The sequence below is a fragment of the Lasioglossum baleicum genome, chromosome 18 (assembly GCF_051020765.1).
Source record: "Lasioglossum baleicum chromosome 18, iyLasBale1, whole genome shotgun sequence".
Taxonomy (NCBI): domain Eukaryota; kingdom Metazoa; phylum Arthropoda; class Insecta; order Hymenoptera; family Halictidae; genus Lasioglossum; species Lasioglossum baleicum.
In genome coordinates, this window is record NC_134946.1 from 6,412,645 (window position 1) to 6,434,851 (window position 22,207).

A 22,207-nucleotide genomic window follows, 5' to 3' on the forward strand; every position below is an offset into this window, starting at 1 on the left:
GGATCTAACGGTACGCGGAGTAAGCGGTCGCGGGGGGCCCTGGATACCAAGGGGCCCCGAGCTCTTAAAATATCTCAACTTAAAGATTTTGGAAATGACCGAGAAGGTTCAAAAAACCCTCCATAAAATAATCGAAAGAATCTAATATAAATAATAAATACATATTTTTTAAATATGTATTTACAATGTAAATATAAATTATTTTATAAATAATTTCAGAGAAGAATTTGAAAAAGTTGAAAAAGAGGCAACTGATTTTTCAGGGCTATTATTTAATGTAGAAGGACAAACTTGCAGACACAAAAAGAGAAAAATGTTTTTTGATGAAAACAAAGAAGACGGATATGAATTTACAATAAGAGAACATTTTATAGTCAATTCATTTCATGTTGTATGTGATAACATCAAGGCAGAACTATCTCGAAGAATTCAAGCGTATGAAGTTGTTGGTAAACCCTTTTCGAATATTTTTTTATTCGAATTTATCAAAAGAAGAAGAAAAGATCGCGATGAATAAATTGAAGGATATTTACAAAAATGATATTGGTGTTTATACTATTGAAGATGAATGTGACCATTTTTTAATGTTTCTGAAAGAAAACGAGGACAGCATAAAAACCACACCAGACATCTATCGTGCAGCCAAAGAATGCCTTGCACATTTCCGAATGTTGAATTATTATTGAAATTTTTTTTTTTACAATTCCGTTATCCAATGCGTCAGGAGAAAGATCGTTTTCTGTTTTAAAGCGTGTAAAAAATTATTTAAGGAGCACTATGGGAGAAGAAAGGCTAAATAATATGTGGCTATTCTGTATATGGAGCAGAAAATTTTAAGCCGAACTGAGACTGCCAAAATAATTCATGAATTTGCAAGAAACAAAGCAAGACGGGAATTCATATAAAATAAAAAATATGTAGAATGTATGTATGCTTTTTAATAAATTTATTTAATGTCTTATGGTATGGAATTTCTGATTACTTTTCTTTTTTGTTTATAATTTAATGAGAGTTTTCTTGAAACTTTTTGTTGGAGAGGGGGCCCCGAAATTTTGACCGCTTAGGGCTCCCACTTGCCTTGGTCCGCCACTGGGCAAACCGTTCAAAATATGTATACCACTTGCCAGGCAACGCTAACGCTGCTAAACCTACCCGGATCCCACCCGAAAGTTCCTTTTGCTGCGTCGGCTATCATGGAATCTTCCGAAATCGTTTTCAATCACGTTAAACGTTCTCATAATTACATCGAAACGAAAACTGATTTGGAAGAAAACGAAAAGGTTTCGAATTTCACTTTAAGATAACTTGCAAAAGGCATGTTCTAAATTTTCATTATCGGGACAGATAAATCACTTAAAAATCGTAATTGCAGCCAACGGCATTTTTTTCAAAAAAACGATTTACATATTACCTAGTAAACTAATTATTCTAACATCTCCGTTAAAAACTGTACGAATTCTGTTTACATTGACTTCGGAAATCTGTATGGCATTTAATTGTTTGAAAGGGTTCAAGGATGTACTTTTTACACTGACTATACATATTTAACACGTTGATCGCCCACTCAACGACCACAATTACTTTTTTCAATCCTTTTGTATTTCACAGACCACAAGCTTTAAAAAACTCCATCACTGCAGAAATGAATTATTAAGTTTCGAGAAATAATTCACTCACAAGGTAATTTTATGAGACTTTAGGAACAGGTAGTTTTCAGAAAAATATTCGGTACATTTTGCGGGCCATCGTGAAAAGCGGTGAAAACAGCCCTTAAAGGTCGGCTTGGATCCATATTTGGTCGAATATTCTGAAACTATCAGAGGGGTAGTTCAAATTGCAAAGTTGTGTATTTTTTAATAATACATCCAGCTGCCAAAACCGATTTTAGATATCCTACTTTGTTTACGAAATACATTTAAAAATGACGCTTCTTGATTAATTTTTCCATTCGAATTACTTAATCTATTTTCGTGAATATTTGTGTGTGTATGGGAAAACTATACTAAAATTCTTTGACATTTTCTGAAAAACAGTGGCGTCAGATGCAAATTGATTAGACAGTACATTTCTACGATATTTTGAATAATTATATCTGGATAGAATTCGATATTAAATTCGATCAAAAATTGTTGCCTCGGACATAACAATACTGGTCGCAGCGCCGCCAGTGCGCACTGCACAGTTCCAAATTTTCATCAAACTCGGCGTACATGTATGTCACTTCGGCATGTTCTATTCTAACGTGTCAGTCAACGTGTGAAGTGAACATTTCGAAAGTTTCCCGGGACAAAATGATCTCTCTTCGTGTAAAAAGAATTCGACTTGAAAGTTGCTAGGGTAAGGTTTATTTTACGTGAAAGCATATAGATTTTCGAATTTCGTTATAATAAATAACAACAATATTAACAAAAGTTTTGAATAACACGTTTAATTTCTATTTATTTGATAAATCCTACGTTTTCTACGGTTTTTTTCTTAAGGGGTACGACTTGAGCAACCTTAACCTATAGATAACAATTAGTCGAGCCTATTCTATTTTAGAGGACAGCTCTGCATCTCCCTAGCAGCAGACCAAACAAATTCTTCTTTACACTCCAATTGCTACACAGGATAGAGACTGTGCGAGACGGAATCGCATCGAATAAGATTGCTCCCCTGATTCAGGTTGAGATCACCTTACGGTTATCCATTTTATGAGTTTCGACGAGGGAGCAACCATTACACACCGCATTCCCTATTCACCCTAGCCCTCTGTTCAGTCTACGAGGGACTCTCGAGAAGGTGCCGGCGTCGGTCTATCAGTCTTTCTCGTTCACCGAGCTATGGCAAAAGAAGAAAAAGAAAGAGAGAGAGATAGAGATAGAGAAAAAAAAAGAAAGAGAGTGAAATGAAGAAAGAAGTGAATACTGGACGCTTCTTTCATCGCGAAAGAAAGCTCATCTGATATCCGGGAAACGCGAGGGAGAGGAAATTGGCGTGCTTCATTATACGGAATCGCCTGTATAAAACGTACATCATCACCGTGCTCGACCATCAACGTCGTAGAAGCTTGTCGTTTTGCTGTGGCTCGACAGATATTCGACTGGCTCGACCCCAGAGTAGCCTCCAGCCCACGGCCTCTTTAAAATTGAACGTGGAAACGCGAAATCGCTGATGTACCTTTATGAACACGCCTCCAGAGATAAAAATAAATCCGAATTAACATAACCACGCTTGAGAAATGGAAACTGTCCCAGGAACGATGAAAATTTTCAGAAGAAATCTTCCGGTCCCCGTGGAAACGTCCTTTCCAAGCAGTGATCGCCGACAGCAAAAAGAATAATTCTTATTTTTCAGTGTACCTGCTCCTTCGCCGCATGTTTCCTGCTAATCGAGCATAATGACGATTTTAGTTACTAATTGTTGGTAACGAGAACTACCCGAGTATTACAAACTTTAACATTTCTAATTTTTGCATTTTCATGTTTCCTTAACGTCCAAGACTTTGAAAATATTTTCCGAAAGTTTCTCGGACGCTTCTCTGAACAAACTCGACGAAGTTGTAAGCGTGCAAATTATCCTCTCGAAACACGTTCCATAGTACACGGAGCTCTTCGGGCGAGTACTTCTTGAAAAGATATTTTCACTAGCACGATTTACTTACAATGTTGCAGGTTTATTATGAAAATAAGAGACTAGAAGCTGCCGACGTTCCGCCTTCTTTGCCTTGTTATCGTTCTGTTCCCGGGAAACGAGCGACTGTTTTTGCTTAAACTGAGATAATTAATTTTTCCGAGTATTTGTCATCTAACCGCAAACTATTTTGTTGAAGGTACAATAAAAGCGTGACGAAAACTGCGAGTCAACTTCAGAGATTGCATAGAGGAAATTCATTTTTACAAGGTTAGATTGAAACGTATATGGAAGAAGGTCATTGAAATTCTGCAGAGTCGTTTAAGTTTGTGAAATTTCAAATGCATAAAAGCAACTTCAGTTTCGAAGATCCGCAGTCTAATAATAACACATATAGATAAGAATTTTTTTATAGAAGCATGTATGTGTAGTTTTTATTATATTTATCAAAAAGAAAATGTACTTTCCAGTACATTGAGGAAAAAAAGTAGTTACTTCAGTAACACGCGTGTTATTATAATTTTTTTACTTCGACGAATATCAATGTATTCTTTTCAATAGTATGAAATTTAGAAGGAAATCGTAGTGTATTTGAATTGTCTATCATGAAATGATTGAAAATATTATATTATTCGATTCAATACCGTACATTATTTTTCGTAATATTTCTCCAATCAGATATGTCGTTAAAAAAATTTGAGAAATGTATTGATTTATACTGGAATTGGTTTGAGGGCATATCTTATTTTTTTTGAAAACATTGATGTCAAGCTATTCGCTTATATGACTGGCGGAAATGAGTTTTGCTATTGAAATTCAATAGTATTAAATATTAAAATAAGTTCATATGATTCAATAGTACATCTTATTGAATCAACATATATTTTTCTTTGTTTCGACAGGATTTTTTTCTCAGTGTAGCTATAACTTATACAAAAATCAAAGTGGAACAATGAAGCAGAAAAATCAAAGTAGATAACCGTACTCGGTCTTCCATAATCTGAATGGTAACATTTAAAATGTTTCATTGCATTAAATAGATGATTTTGATTTTATGAAATTTTTTAGGTTGCTGTACTGGTGGTCAAAGTGTTAACAAATATTCAGACCGAAAAACATCTCATCTAAGGAGCAAACGTGCTTGGAAATTGTGGCAAATGGATCTATGGACACGGTTCGAGTCGCCTGCAGTGTGGCTCAAATTATAATCAGCGAGCTATGCGAGCTAGCTTCTCGTCATTAAATCGTGCAGAACAGCGGAGATTGTTTCGCCTCTGTTTGCACAGCAACTGAACAAGCAATGAATCCACTGACTGGAGATAGTCAACTAATTATGGCGTTCCTCACAGGCCAGAAAACAGAACAATGACGAGTATATCAGTGCAGTGATCGCGGGCCGAGGCTGTATTAAAGGATATGCAACGTGAGATCAGTTAATTATCTGACGTGCAGTACATATCAGTAATCGAGATTAGAGGCAAACAAATATCTTACCAATATGCACGGCGTTATGGCCAAGAAGCTCAATAAACCGTCAGGCGTCTCGTGTCGCGATTCTTTGGTGAAATTCGAGAGTCAGTTTCTGATATCTAAGGCAATCGCATATCTTTATGCAAATCTTTATGTCGAATTTTAAGAGAATCGAGTCAAATAGTTCACCTAACTTGACCATCTTAACCCTTACCACTCGAGTGCTAATTCAAAATATTGTTTACATTATTAAATATATTGGTATCTAAACAATTACTAATCATTTAAGTATTGTATGAGGTGTTACATCAATTTCATATCCATAAAATGAAAGAGATCATATAAAATGGAATTATTTTAGGTTGGAAGAAATGTTTAATTTTCGCTTATTTTTTGTATGATAAGAAAAAAGGTCAGAGGAAGAGTATTCAAAATTCTCTTGAGCTCACTTTGTTCGAGATTTCAAGGTCATCGAAGTTTTTTTTTTAAAATGAAACTGCATATTTCCATTACAAGTCTTACAGTTCATAAAAAATAAATTCAATGACATGCCATATGTTGAACGAATATTTTTCATGTGCGTGAGGGAATTTCAACAACAAACAATTTTGCAAACATAATTGTAATCATTGTAATGCTAAATATATCAGGAATGTTATTGATAGATAATTAATATAAAGCTTCTCATGAAGCTTCCTTTTAAAGGAAGAGAAAAATGCTTTCTTTTAAAATGTCTTCACGTGACTTTACCAAGTGTTCACGCATCTGTTTATTATTAACATTATCTTCAGTCCTTTGAGAAGCTTTATAAGGGAGCCTTCTTTATACTATGCTGACACTTTTATGTCGTTATTACCTTAATGGTGATGTACAGAACGTTATAAAATTCATGAACCATAACTTGGTTGTATACTTTTAGCATTGCCTAGAATGAATGAAACATTATCGATATTTGTTAATTATGACAGTTTGAGAGCGTTGTACCAAACATTGTCTAAGTAATAAATAGGTATCGGACTTTATGCATTTATGACAGATACCAGTATGTGTAATTTAAAATAGTAAAGAGATTAGAAGAATTTAAAAATATTGTTGTATCATTTTCAACCTATTGGACATATTAAGAATGCAAATAAATTTCAATTTCATTCCAGTTTGTTGCAATTCAGGTAGAAAATTTTTATTTCGCATAAAGATCCGCTGTCGAGTGTAATAAATTACATTTTTCTCTTCAGGGGATGATAAGTTCTGGTCTCATTTTAAAATTGAGCCTGCTACTTTCGAAATCCATTGCTCGTATTTCTCAACAAAGTTATGTAACACTATCTAACGGGTGAGAAAGTAAGCATACTTTCTTGTCTCGATAATTGTCCAGATTCAAACGTTCGTACAGGCAATAAAAAATTTGTTTAATAAATGTAAACCAAAACAATATTATTAGTCTTTTCTACATATTTTTGCAAATAGAATTATGCTCACTTAACCAACCCCTCCTGAGGCACCCTGTATACGCTTAATAAATCAGCTTTAAACATAGATACATAGAAATTTCATGATTCACGACTTATGAATGACGATTCATGATCCATCAATTGTTCTAACAAGAGCCGATGATAGAAGAGAATATGTAACACGGAGACCAACATATTCAGTTATTCGTCGTCTACGTAAAATATGTAAAACCGATGCAATATGCAAACTGTATATCTGCATAAAAGTCCGCAATCCACTCATTAGTATCGTCGCGTTGACTCTTCTGTTCAATTTACAACGGTGAATTCCGTTCGAACATTTTTTGGCCTAACTAGCGCAATAAGGGATAAAAGTCGAGCGTGCTCCGTTTCCCGCGGGCCAGGACAAAAAATTCCCGTGCATAGTTAACATCCGACCAGGACGGCGGTAGTCGAACGTTCGTTTCATCGACATTCCCAGAAATGCACTTTCTTCGGCAACCTGTATCGTTGTCCGTCGCTAAATGCACGGGGCAACGATAACGTTGTCGAGCGAGGAGAGTTGTCGGTTCGAATGACAGCCCTTCAAGTGTACCCGTCGACCGGAAGCTCGAGGTTATTGACTCGCCACTCAAGTTCTCGTGGCGTTCGACAGCGCGGAAAGTGTCTATGCTCGCGCGCGCGCGTTCTCTCACGTGCCTGCTCAAGATAGGGGCGGGAGATCGACATTTCACACTGTGCCGTTTCTACGAAACACAGGGTCGTCGAGATAAATCAGGAAAAGTCATCGGATAAGGAAAAACAGTTCTAATTCCAGCAAAAATTACATTTACAGGGTGACCCAGCTGTAGGAGGTCACCTAAATACCTCCTTTGTGTCTTGTGACATGGAAAATGTTCACAGCACAATTTCACTGGTGTCAACTAAGGAATATTCCCATAGTTTTAGAAAAAATAGTAAACGAATTGTCCTAACTTCTCAAAAGTATAGTCTAAGATTAAAAAGGTTATCGTCTTTTTAAGAGTGTCTGAATATTAGTGCGAGTCACTGTATTCCTTCTTCTTGTATATGCACTGGTTCAGGGGACGGCAACCTTTTGAGTCGAAAGAGTCAAAAATTACATTTACAGGGTGACCCAGCTATAGGAGGTCACCTAAATACCTCCTTCGTGTCTTGTGACATGGAAAATGTTCACAGCACAATTTCACTGGTGTCAACTAAGGAATATTCCCATAGTTTTAGAAAAAAATATAGTAAACGAATTGTCCTAACTTCTCAAAAGTATAGTCTAAGATTAAAAAGGTTATCGTCTTTTTAAGAGTGTCTGAATATTAGTGCGAGTCACTGTATTCCTTCTTCTTGTATATGCACTGGTTCAGGGGTCGGCAACCTTTTGAGTCGAAAGAGTCAAAAATTACAATTAACAAAATTTCAAAGTTTTCAAAGAGCCACAACATTTTTTCTTGCCAACAATAAATAGTACTCGCATAAATAAAGTTTCTTGATAAAAAAAACCTAATATATTTATTCATAAGAAAAAATATCTGTTTATTCATATATAAGTAGTGTTTCTCACAACAAATTAGATAATATATATGTATATTGTATATATGTACACATACATAACTTTGAGAAGATAATTCGCTTCTAACTCTTTTACTTGAAACAGCAAACTATACGTCACAGCCAAAGCACTGGTAAAGACGCCAAATTGTCTTGCGTCGAAAGCGAATTAAAACCTACATAGAAACATCCGACGACGGCGTCATTCGAGAGCTTCCGACGGACTGACGACAGTGACGACTCGTGTCACGGGGGAGGGGTGCGGTGAAAAGCGAGTACAAGTGGCTGAGAGATAGAATCGGTGCCTAATCCTCGTTAATCAGTTCAGAACGATTTTTAAATGTTTTTTTTTTTATAAAATAAATAATATTTGCTTATGGAACTAAAGAGCCGCAGCTTCACATCCAAAGAGCCGCATGTGGCTCGCGAGCCGCAGGTTGCCGACCCCTGGTCACTGGTCGAAAGAAAAAATATCACAAGAAGACTACTCTGTACATACATATACATACGTACATACAATAAAACCGTTCCCTGTTTGTAATGTATAATTAACAGAGACATGAATTTTGTCCAATTTCTGCAATTCTGGCCCACTATACACCGAGCAGCGAGAGTCTCCGAAACGACTAAAGGAGGCGACTTGAAAGAGTACGGACGGAGACGGTAACAGGTAGCGATAGACGACTTTTCAAAAGAGGAATTTCTTCTCTCTGACGAACCTCCGGTATACCGGGGCGAATGCCTAGCCGCCTCTTTCTGCACCGAAAGTCGCGCCTCAATCACGGTAATTAACTTTGCGCTAATGATCGACTAGACGGCGAGATACGTTTCCTATCGTTTGCTACTTTCCACCTGGATCGATAGCGTTGCACTTGAAAGAAGCGTTTCGACGGAGAGTGCTTCTTAACGATACCGATTCCTTGTCGTTTGTATATTAATATCGTTGCATAATGGCGTCGTTACGTAGGCAAGGCTACATCGTTGTATCGGCGATATTCCGTAATGGTTTCTTCGTGTTGTTCCCTTTCTTTCATCTTCACTTGTTGCTTTTATTCTTACCTTGTTCGTGTCTTGATGTCTCAAATGCAACAGTGATCGTCTAGTTAGCAGAAGTCAGGGAAGTTCATTGTCAGACTACCAACTATTACGTAAATATGTTTTAAAACATTATTTCTGTAACAATTGTTGAATGATATCGGCGCTACGGTTTTTTAATTTTCAAATAATCAACGTTTCGGTCACCGATTTTAAAACTGATGTTGAAACGATCAGTGTCGTGAACACACGTGTTTCACGAGTCTCGCGACTCTCGTAATATTATATTTAATCACACCTAAGCAAGTGAGTGAAATATTGTGGAAATATTTATTTCCCTTACATTTAAACATTTAATAGTTATTACCATTTGAAAATTGTATGCTATTATACATAGAAATTATTTTATTTTCTTACAGACGCAATTCAATACAATCTTGAAAATGGTCCAAATCAGTGACCGAAACGTTGATTATTTGAAAATTAGCAAAATTGCTTAGTTAATTTTTGTTTTTTTTTTTGTATTTAACGATCAAACCGTAGCGCCGATATCATTCAACAATTGTTATTAACAATAATACGATCGATATAAATAAGTTTGAATTATTTCTGTAAGTGAACATTTCTGTAGGACAATTAGAAAATGATTCCGGATAGAAATGAAACAATAACACTACTGAAATAACTGAAAAGTGATCAATAAGTAAAACTCGGACTGTGTCTTGCATGATATATATTTTGCATTAAAAATTAAAACGATGATATCCGACGAATATGATGTAAATATTAATTTAACCAACGGTACACAACCGTTTACAATTATGCCGAGAACATTTATGAAACCAATGAAATGCTTTTTTTATTTGATTACATCTTTATAACGCAATCAATAAATAATCACAATAAATCTAGCAAACAAACAATCCTCGATTTACGGATAGCTGCCTAATCCTCGGCTCGTAACACAAGTATAACTATCAGCCACAACATGGGAGACCGTAAATTGGAAGAAGCAACAAAGTTCTGTGCTGAAACGACTACCGCGATCGTAATATCGTTAATAAAATAGACGATATCAATTTGGTGTAACAAGCAAGGACTTAGCCGTACCCACGGGCAGATATAAAAGCCTTCCATTGTGGATTAAGCAGGATAGGCGAACTCACGGTTCATCTGGCTCGCTCGCGCACATTCTCATAGAATATAATATGTGCTGATGCTACAAATAGCTGTCGCACTGTCAATAATCGTTTCCAGTAGCATCCGCTTGACACACGGGGTCCGGCGAGCAAGCGTAATCGTGTGCTTGATAAACGAGACACCGGGTTAAATTCAATGTCGGGAGGGGGGGGGGTGGCTTATTGATGCAGCGAAATTAAACGGAAAATGATTACCGTGTGCCGCGACGCGCGTCGCGGCTCTAGTCACCGTTTTAAAGGGACGCTCGAAAACCCGAAACGTTGCTGTGAACGCTGCCTCTGGAAATCACCTGTGAAATCAAGTTACCGGTGTGACAGAGGGTCGCTGGCTAAGCGGAACGCGTAATACTTCGTCTGTAATGTCATTCGAGATCAAACTCGATCGGCAAATAGCTGTTTTTTCCTCTCGCCTAGTCCCCGGGTTATAAGCTGCGCAAACAGAATCCATTCGCTAATAACGAAAACCGTACGGACACGCTTCATTGATCGCGTTACGAATTTGTTGAAGCACACGTCCCTCTGCGACACCGGACACCCGAACGTAGAATGCAACCGCTGGAAATGTACCCGTCTGAACACCTACGCTTCGTTTGCCTGCACGCACGCTTGTCCAATGACACTTGTGGTCGCCGTCTGCTGGGTAGAATGAAATTACACCGTTTCGAGGCTTGACCAGAGCCTAGAAACGTAGCCCCCAACCATGAGACTATTTTTCCGGCTGTTCACTACTTGCTGCCGGTAATACGGCCCCCTTGTAATTTTCGATATCGCAACGAAGGCATTTAACACCTGACGCACCCAGCGCCGAACAATAGCTGTACAGACCGGTTGCGGTGAATCGGACCAGTATCTTTCTCGTAAACAGCATTTCAAAGAAAGAATAACGAATAGTATATTTCAGCGGCAATTTTTTAAAGGGTCGGGCCATTTAAGATTTGGAATTTGAATCGGCTATAAAAAAAAGAAACTAATGAATATTTTTTCAAAGTTACGAGTTTATTAGAAAGATTGAACCTTTCCATTTAGGAATGGAAGACAACATCATTGTAAATGACTGCCACGGCTAGCCTTACAATACCCCATTCGATCAGTCCAATTTTTCAGTACATTTTCGATTGTTTGGGCCTCTATTTCGTCAATGGCAACTTCGATTTCGTGTTTCAAGTCGTCAATCGTCGCTGGATGGTTAGCGTAACACTTGTTCTTAACGGCTCCCGACAAAAAAAAAGTCCAACGGAGTCAAATCGCAGCTACGAGGTGGCCGATTGACATCAGCATTTCGGCTGATTATGCGATTTTCGAAAACAATGCGCAAAAGATCGATTGTTACGTTGGCTGTGTGGCACGTTGCGCCGTCCTGTTGAAACCAAATGTCGTCTATGTCATCCTCTTCAATTTTGGGAAACAAAAAATCGCTTAGCATGGCGCGGTAGCGATCGCCATTCACTGTAACGGCGTTTCCTTGCTCATTTTCGAAGAAAAATGGCCCAATAATGTCGCCAGACCAAAAAATCCGCACCAGACAGTCACTCGTTGTGGATGCATTGGTTTCTCCACGATGACGTGTGAATTTTCTGAGCTCCAGATAAAGACAATTTTGCTTATTGACGTATCCTCCGAGGTGGAAATGAGAGGCCCAAACAATCGAAAATGCACTGAAAAATTGGACTGATCGAATGGGGTATTGTAAGGTTAGCCGTGGCAGTCATTTGAATGATGCCGTCTTCCATTCCTAAATGGAAAGGTTCAATCTTTCTAATAAACTCATAACTTTGAAAAAATATTCATTAGTTTCTTTTTTATAGCCGATTCAAATTCCAAACGTTAGATATGGCCCACCCTTTATATTTAAATTATTCCAAGGTCATACAAGGCAATTACGTCAATGAATAACCGTGAAGCTAATGAATTTCTCTATATTTTATGAAAAAAATATAAGTAAACCTATTTTGTATATACTTTACTTTTATAAATAATCTAACATACAACATTCCTAATCTTATATACTGTACTTTGATAAAATATGAAATTACTAAATACAAGGTCCCCGAGATAAGAGAAATGTACAGGGTGAAGCATTTAAAATAAGGCCACCTGAATAGCACTCGAGTGATGACTCGGAGTCACCTAATCAATTACGAAACGTATTTTATGAGGTATTATATGGATTTCATATTCATACAAAGAAAAAAATTAATATAGAATGGAATTATCCTAGGTCGGAAGAAATGTTTAATTTTCGAGTTAAAATAGTGTCAGACGAAACTTTCTTGGTTTCGAGGGCGAAAACGCAATTAAAAGTACTAAGTACTGAATTTGATAAGAAATATGAAATTGTATGGTTCTAGATCTAACAGTTATTCGTCGGAGAGGAACGAATAAAAGAGACAGTAAGTGATGAAATATTTCCGGCAGTGTTCCTAAAATTTAAACAAATTGAAAAGAGATGATTGGAACAGACATACGCCTATTAAATTTGAACAAGTGTTTATTGGAAATTATGAAAGTGTGGAAAGACGACGATTGCGATCGATCGATCGAGAGCATCGGTGCTGGAGAATGTTCCATTAATTACGCGGAAACCTTCAGCTAATCAATGGGTAGTTAGTGGCCAATGGTTGGCTCGCATCAATAATCACTGGGCGACGTGGTAGTATAGTACTGTGCTTTGATGCGCTAATTTACACCACCTGCATTAATGCCCATGTCCCACTGGTCCGGAACGACGATTGTCTAAGTGCGTGTACGATCCCCAGAGCAGGTATGCCGAAGACGCCGCGAACAAGACGATATATTAAGGTTAACCACAGTGTATATTCAAACCTCCCATAGAACATGTCTGCTAATATATATCTTCCTGAGAAATCTTAAAATTACCCGCATTACAGTAGTAATTGTCTACTACCAAGTTTGCGAGAATCGAAGGATGTATCTAAATTTCGAAGCACGAAATGAAGAACATGAGACATTTATCTGTCAATTGAAAAATTCTCTCAATTGATAAATCAGCACATCAGGCACGAAGTTTATGTAATTCAGCATAATTTAATCCATCTAGCTTGGAAAAAAAAGCTGAAGTCGTTTAATCCATTAATAAAAATGTTATTCTGATTTAAAGTGTGTGCCATCAATTATGAGACTGACTGTATATTAATATATGATTTCTAGTTAGATAAACCGAGATAACGATGGTTTACCAACCTAGAACATGGATATCTTTTTCTTAAAATGCAATTTTTTTCGTCTCCCACGATTCAAGCATTCAATATGTACAATATTATTAATAATTGCTTCTCTCGATTGTTACTTTAGTTGATTTCAGCATAAGCATTTTCGATAGCTATTTACATAGATGTCCAAAATATGAAGATGAACGCGACACACTCCTACGAGTTCTTTTCCGTTGTTTTCCGAGTTATCTTCGATTTTATTAAGCGATGTGCAATTAAAATGTAATCTCATTAAGTAAATGTAGCCAAGTAGAAGCTGTATAAATTAATTTCAAGTTAAGTTACGTTAAGAGGATGGAATATGTTAACACGTTCACGCATTTGTATATGCTACATAAACCATACTTGGTTTAAAGCATTAAATAAATATTAATGTATAATAAATAAATCTACGAAACATCTCGCAAAGAGATACTTAGTAGAACGGGGAAGAATTCTCCAAGCACGCCGTTAAGATAATCCGCGAAATGGGAATACCGGCTTAAACCCGTTGTTACTATAATCAAAATTGGAATACCGCGAGCAGAGAATAGTCACAGGAGAGAGCGGTTCGTCGTAAAACACAATCGCAGAATTTAATCCTAAATCCATATTCCGCGGAATTATGAAATACGCGGTTCCCCCGACCGCCTCCTCGGTAACAGATTATAATTAGCGCAGTTAGTTAACAGTTCTCCGAGCAAGAAAAACTAGTAGAACGAAAAACTGCGAGATACACTTGGTCCGTAGCTGGCCAACAATTCTCGGTCTCCTGGACCGAATTAATTAAAGATACACGTCGGCGTAGCTCATTAATGAACTTAACAATTCGTAGCCGCTGTGGATGTGTTCATCGTTTCGCCGTTTACAAGTTTATTGCGTCGCGTAGCGGCGCGAGCAACCATTTAGTCTTCCCTTCTCCGAGGCGAATTTAATTAGGCGGTTGGAGGTTTCCCACCCACACCGACGCGACGCCACGGCAAGTCTAGCCTTGCCACGCCGCGTAGCATCCTCAGACCTATCCCGAAAGATAAAAGTATTGTTTAGTCGCAAACACAACGAGCAAGAACTTCTTTTTGTACGCGGCGCGGTCGGTATCTCATACGGCGCAGGACAAAAGGGAAAGTTTGCCACGGAAAGGGCCGTGCCCGTTTATTGTTTCTACCGTTGTCACTAGTCAGAAGCGGAAACCGCGGGACTACCGGAACGCCAGCCAGTGTCACCGGCACGTTTACACGCTGTATTTATAACGGACCGGCAGTAGTGTAATCCACTTCGCCGGTAGGCGGAACCCTGAGAAATACTCATTGTTATGTCGCCAGTAAGTAAATCTTTGCCTGTTCCAAGTCCATCGGTCTTTCAGCTCGTCGAGATTTTTACGATGTTTCCCGACGATTTCGCAGGGATGGAATCTACGCCAGTGGGCACTGTGATAGGATACCCTGAACCCGACCGGAATAAGAATTTAACCTTTCAGGGGCGATACCTCCCAATTGTCGGTTTCTTTCTGTATTACAGTCAGAGGGAGAAAATAGGACACCCAACGCACAGACTTAAGATCAGTACAGACATTGCGTCTTTTTTTATCCCACCTCCTCCCACAGCACCCCGCGGGATACGTTACTACGACATTACCACCAGAGGGGGTGGTCAGCATTCAGACCGACTCCCGGTTATTGAAATACGCCACATATCCGTGTTATAATACAAAAAATCGACAATCACATTGTGCTAATGGCTGCGAATATACCAGGTCATTCAGAAAGGACGTAACCTGACACACAGATGATATTGGTGGCAGCAATAAAAAAAAACTTTTTTAAAAAAAAATTAAACCGACTTCGAAAAAACGCACTAAAAAGAATGAAATAATTTCTATTTAATTTATGTGAATTCACACAAACTTAAATACAATACAATCTTTTCGGATGAAACATTTAAAGGAGTAGGGAGTAGTCGGCAAAAAAAATTGAAAAGCAATTCGGAGTGCAAAGGGTTAATTTTGGTAGACGAGGGGAAGGAATGCGGGGGTAGTACAAATGTCTAAACGTTGCAAGAACATAAAGAGAAAAAATCTTTAGGAAACGTGGATAGCGTTGACTCTGTTCCTCCTGTCGGAATAGAGGTTCTGGCAATTATCAACTTTATTGGCTGCACGCGAGCTCGGTCGTACGCTGTGCATATTGGCGAAAAGAGAAACTCCAATGCGAAAAATACACACGCTCAGTGTCCGTTGATAATTCAATAGTTAAAACATAAAGTGAGAATTCTACTAAACACGAATTACTTGTTTCCAGTTTTTGCCAAATTTCCATACAAAATGTATGCAGGCTCTCGGTGCATCAATAAATTGAACAGTCACATTTAAACGCAGAATCGTTTATTGACTCCACGGCCGAATTGCGCATCGAATTTCCACGGCGACTGTGTCTGAAGTCATATCCAACGGAATCCACCGCAAAACCCGTAATACACCGTCAAAGGAACTGCGAAACCATTCGCGGAAATGTATTTCCATGCAATAACGCGAAATTCAAACAAAAAAAGCCGCGAGCAGTCTGGCAACAATCGAAAAAAAAAAACTCGAACAACATCTCAAACGCAACCCAATAACCGTCATCCGTAGGATCGACGTTTTATTTCCGGCAATTCTCCGCCCGCGGATTTCCACAAAAGGAGAAGCCTCTCGTCTCTAGACGAGTGGCGGAGGAGACGCATGAGAGACGGTATGGAATCGGGGATAAGGGGGATGGAGAAAGTCCCGAAACTTATAAAGATCGATTCCGTGAATGTCTACATGAATCAGGCCATTATCATGCAAACCCGAGGAAAATCGAACGCTATCGAGAGACAATATTGCGCGGGTGGGTGGAGCAACGGTGGATGGATGGTTGGGGCCGGATGGTATCGGTGGATAAGAGGAAGAGAAGGAAAACGGAATGCCACGAATTTCGTTCGCGTGGTTTCGACGATGGAGTTTCACCGGCGGGCCGAGCAATGGTATCGTAGCAGTCTGGCCTGATAAAGGAGAAAGCCCCCGATATTGGTCAGACAGTGGAATGCCCTCTATTCGCGTCGGACAACAAGATTTCTCTCTGTACCGTTATACGAGTCTCGTCAGCCTTATGAACCGCTCGACCAAGGAAGGGAAGAAGAAGGGAATAGCTCGATAAGACGTAGGTATGAGGGGTCAGCAGAGTCGAGAAACGGGAGGATCCGAGAAGAAAAGCAGATGGGTACGTGGGAGAAGTTAAAGGGGGAGTCAAAAGGATCGAAAGATTACGATTCGAACAAGTACTGTTAAGCGTCAATAGTCTGCTCGTTGTCACGCTCAGACGTTCCCCGCAACACGAGAATCGTCGCACGCGTAAACCCATCTCCTAACTGGCCTGGTCGGAGAGAACAAGCCGGTAAATTGAATCTCGGAGATGGGTGAAGAGGATCGAGTACCCGGCAAGCGAGCGAGCGAGCGAGCAGATGCACGTAACACGCGGCTCATTGTCAGAGAAAAAAGAGAGAACGAGAACCAGGCGAAGCGGAGAAAACCAGGAGTAAGGAACGATTCCAAGCAAAGAAACGAAGTTTCCTTCGCAATTCAGCCACTTAATCGTCGTTAGGAATGTGAAAACAAGAGATACGCGCGCGCCCATAGGTTTGTGTTTATGTGTGTGTGTGTGTGTGTTATCGAGTGAGATTAATCGAATTTTGCGAGGCATCACGGCTACCGATCCGCTTTTCGATTACGAGATCCGAATCGCGTGAATCTTCCCCGATATCTCCGACGCTTTCTGTCCATTTGTCGAGTAAATTACGGGAAATTTGGCCGAGCTGCCGTATAAAACGCACATTATTCTTTAGTTCTTCTTGCTCGCGCGGGGAGCCCGCTGGAAACCCCGAGGGCGCTAAGCAAATCTATCCCCATCAGACGCAGAACGACGTTTCCACCCCTTTCGCTTCTCTCGACTATTCCTTTGTGTCGCGCGAAATACCGATTTCTGAGCACAAAAGTGGCTACAGCTGTAAAGATTCAAACGTTTTTACGTTTCATTATTTTTGTCATAGGACGTTTTTTAGTACCGAATCACACGTGAAACTTAATAACATATTGAATTGAATACGGAAGTTTTCTATTCTTGAAAATGGTCTAAATTGAGACCGAAACGTTGAATTAATATACTTGCTTATTTTTCCAATTGATCGAACCAGTGCGCCGATAACATTAATTGTAGTTTAACATATTGAATGATTGGACAAATTCATATCCGATCTCCAGGGACTTTCAAACCTTATTTGAAGGAAACACCACACAGTTTTTCGAAAATGCCTCCACCATCTTGTAAAATGGTGGGAGACAATTGTAGGAAATGACTATAAATCCATTCAAATAGGAAAAGCTGTTATAATATGTCAGATAGTTTGTATCATTTGTATCATTCCGTTGGTATCTGTCAAGATCACGTCGAACAATGTCCCCAAGAACAAACTCGTAACACGATACTCTTCGATTGATATTCAACGGCACCTTCACGAACGGTACAGGAAATTGGTCTGAGCGTCATGAACGGTCGCCGTTACCCTGAATTCCGCGTAATGCAAGGGTTTTATGCATATTTATCCGCGTCACTTGGTACGGGACGTCAGCATCGCGCCGCATGAATATGCATCTGGCGTAAATATTGTGTTTCCTGTTTCTCCATTTTCTTCTTTCTCGGTTTTTCATTTTGTTGTTTTTCGTTCGTTCGTCCTGGTTTCCGTTGACGGATGCGTCAGCCGCCACCGTAGTTTTCTGGCCGCGGTTGCCTCCGCGGCGAAACGTACATACACGCCGGAACAATGGCGTTGCGTAGCGAAACAATCAGGGACGGCCGCGTGACGCACTTCAACCCTCTTTGCCGCCTCGCTCGAATCACATTCCAAATGAACCAGTGCCATGCCGCACCGTGTGCCCACGCCACGACGAGACGCGGCGCGGCGTCGCGACGCTCCCTACCGTGGACCACTTTTGTTTTTAATATCCCGCATCCCCGCGTAGGACAGAGCCCGTCTTTTATTTTCATTCGAGTGCTAGACGTCCCCGGCCGTCCGTGGCCGGCTGCTCTTTTCAACGGCCGACCTCTTTTATTTATCATCCGTGTTCCCTCGCGCGGTTCATCTGCCTGCCACCTATGTAACGCGATATTTAATTACACGCGGTGTCTCCTTAAATTTGCGCGTTACGTCGCTGCGGACCGAGCACTAATAGATATTTAAAAACAGACAAGAATTATAATCTCGGCGCGACGGTTCGATCAATTAAACAACTAAAGCAATTTTACAAATTAATTTTACACTTTCTACGTTTCGATCCTAATTTGGATCATCATCAAGAAAAGCGGAAAAACTGCGTCTGGAAATATACCAATTGAAATAAAAACAGTTTTGATGTTGGAAAAAACATTGAAAGATTGACTCACTTGCTTTATGGAAATTTTAACATTGATATTTAATTTGGTGACACGTGTTACTCATATGTTGTTTCACAGGTTACTAAGGCACAGACACTAATAGATATGCTCATATAACTATCTCTCTCGCTCTTTCTACCCGTTCGATACACTTGATAATATTCCGGTACAGTAGTGCACAATTAAGCGTTCGCAGTCTGGACCGAATGCGAACACTTAGAACACAGTAGAACGTCGTTAGTTGCATTTCGTCAACACGCGATGTGGGTAGTTGCCTAGTAACGGAAAACACAGTATTCTCTCCGTAACTGTCGAAAAGATCTCTACCGTAACGGTCAAAATTTTATCCCCACCACTGAGGACAAACCACGCTCCGCACACTTCCTTTAGAGACATGTGCACAATTTCCTATTGCATTCTTAATTTCTAATTGTAGCCTTAAGTTTTTGTTACAATACACAAGAAAGCTTGTTCAAATTTGAACAGATCTAGACACTGCTAACGTGTCATTTATATGTTTATTTCAGCCTGTGCTTTTAGTTTGTTATTTTATAATCTTATTAACCCTTAGCACTCGAGTGGTGACTCGGAATCACCACTAAAAATTGCTGTGCCAGTATTCGAAATGGTATTATTTAAATATGTTGCTATCTAATCAATTACTAAACATTTAAGTAATGTTTGAGGTATTATTTCAATATCATATCCATAAAACGAAAAAAATCATAAAGAATGGAATTATTCTAGATCGGAATAAATGTTTAATTTTCGAGTTAAAATCACTCCGAGTGCAAAGGGTTAAGTCTTTGGTGTCGTCGGTGCGGGTATCAATTTCGTGGAATATTTCTTAGACGAATGTCTGATGACTTGTAAGCGATACTGTACGCTAATGAAGGACATCGATAAGGCGTAGTAATAATGAAACATTCACTTACCAAGAACAACGAGCTTCACGGGTCTGCCAGCGAGAATCTTCCCTTGGTCGTCCTCTAATGTACAACCCCATATACCGTCGTCTTCTAATCTGACGTTGTCTATATGCAACGCCGCCGTGATTGAATCACCAATATATCTGTGTCCAGTTCCACTCATCTCCGTTCTCGTATTGATTGTTATCATATCCACCGGACTTCCTTCGTGCAGCCATGTTGCCGGCCCTATTTTATAGCTCCTAGCAACATAATACCCTCCAATTAGTACACTAATTTGCAGAGAACGCTACCTATCGCCACAGAAACGTCAAATTTACCGGTTAACCCGTTGGACAATGTTATACTTCTCAGTTACAATATTTTATTCGATGGGTATTCTAACGTAACCACGCGTCTTCAGTGAAATATTGAGAAATCGATGGCCCACTTAGATAAAACTATCTAAATGTACCTTCGAAACATGATAATGTCTCACTACTGAATTTTTATAAAACTGACTGTCTAAAACTCCTATGAAATGTATGCATTTTTCAGATTTTTTCAGATTTACAGTCTCTTCAAACATGTTTGCATTTATACAAACATTAATATCCATAATAAGGCGATAATAATAACTACAATAATAATATAAACATGGTCTCATCTCGTAACTTACATTGATATAAAATCGGCAATTTTACCCGTTTGGAATTTTTTAAAAATCGGTTTGGCAGCCAATTTGTAAAACATTCACAGTCCTGTATGCTATTCGATAGAAAGTTCGTGAATTTTTGTCGCAGTTTTCATTGAAACCGTGTTCATCCTCGTGGTGACTTGAAATGCCATACAGAGTTTTGTTTGGTGACCGTTTCGAATGGTATGACCAAAAATCAATTTAGTTCGGTGGAATTTTTCACTATCCGGGCTAGACGCTTTGATCAACAAAACACGAATCAAACATCAGAGACTGTATACGGTCTCCTTGAATGGGACCTTACACTGTGGCCATTAACGAAAATGGAAGAGCGAAGTGTGTACTCTGCGCGCGCGCGCGGTAAACGAACGTCTGTAGATCTAGACATTCTAGACGGAAGAAGCAAAGTTGTAATGAATCGTCTCAGATCCGTTCATGTACGTTCTATTTGTCAATAAAGAACCCTAAATTACCTAGCCTCGGGCAGCAGCAGCCTCGAGTAATTTCCTTCTAGCTCGCACGGTAGTACGACCTTGCTGTGAGGTTTCACCTCGAGCTCCAAGGGTGGCTTTGACGGCGTGGCAGCTGTATCTAAGGAGACTGGAACATTGGTTGTAGCGGAGGAGCTGGTAGACCATAAGTCCTCTTCGGGGGCTAAAAGGGCCGCGGGCTGCGCCACGTCGTCGGACAGAGAAATCAACGTCGAGCTGGACGGTGTTGTGCTCGTGGTGCTTGTCGTGGTTCTTCTAGCACGTCGGCCACCCTCCTGTCTGCCTCGAAGGGTGAACACGCCGGCCTCGTTCACCGATCCTGCAACAAAACGAAACGTTTATCACTTTGGAGTTCCATTCACCGCCCGACGTTCGATAGAGACCTTATTCAACTTTGTAGTACGTACACTACAAAATAGCTTCGTGGTCGCGCCGCGCCGAAGAGCGTGTACTCTTAACGAATTAGGGGAGGCTTCCCGTATAACCACAGTGAAAACAAGTGATTTTTTTTCTATTTGAAAGCTTCATACATTAGGATTAACATACGGTCTGGAATGCATCAGGTTGATACGACATCTTACCGTTATATTGGGTTGGCAACTAAGTTCGTTCGGTTTTTGTGATTTATTCCAATATAAAAAACCGAACGAACTTATTTGCCAACCCAATACATTATAGCTTTGAATCTTTAACTTGCATTGCTTACTTTGAAAGACTATGAAAAGTTGAAAAAGTTCTATGTTTGGAAAAACAAGTTTACTCGTTTCGGCCAATTAGCTTCCGTATTGTTAAAAAAAATATAAACGAAACATTAATTAAATATTTTAGGTCCAATTTCTAAATAAATATGTAAAACAATGAACAAACTTCGCACGAAGTTGGTTACTTCGCTAGTTTTTTAGGTTAGCGGGAACGTCGGTTTCAATAAATAATAAGAAGAATTGAACGCAAGAATAATTTGGATTTTCAGACACGATTGGGTCAATAAATCTATTATTCGAAGAACACTTTTAAATTGCAAGATCAAAATGAAAATGGAAACAACAATTGAACAGAACATTAATACACATATTTAGTAATAGCGGAGAAGTTGTTCAGTCTCTTCTAATTTATTTTACTTTTTGTAAG

At 39.3% G+C, this 22,207-nt stretch overlaps 1 protein-coding gene across 2 annotated transcripts in view; it reads right to left on the minus strand.

Moving 5' to 3' along the window:
• The window catches only part of Tei (irregular chiasm C-roughest protein teiresias), a 679,348-nt gene that overhangs the window by 301,513 nt on the left and 355,628 nt on the right, over positions 1-22,207 (minus strand). For both annotated transcript variants that reach the window (XR_013010891.1, XM_076442334.1), the window contains exons 4-5: positions 21,062-21,398; positions 19,919-20,154 (exon numbers count right to left, since the gene is read on the minus strand). Coding sequence is in view for 1 of the 2 variants with exons in the window: in XM_076442334.1 (XP_076298449.1) it covers positions 19,919-20,154; positions 21,062-21,398 (573 nt within the window). In the remaining variant the exon portion in view is untranslated. The remainder of the gene's footprint in view (positions 1-19,918; positions 20,155-21,061; positions 21,399-22,207) is intronic.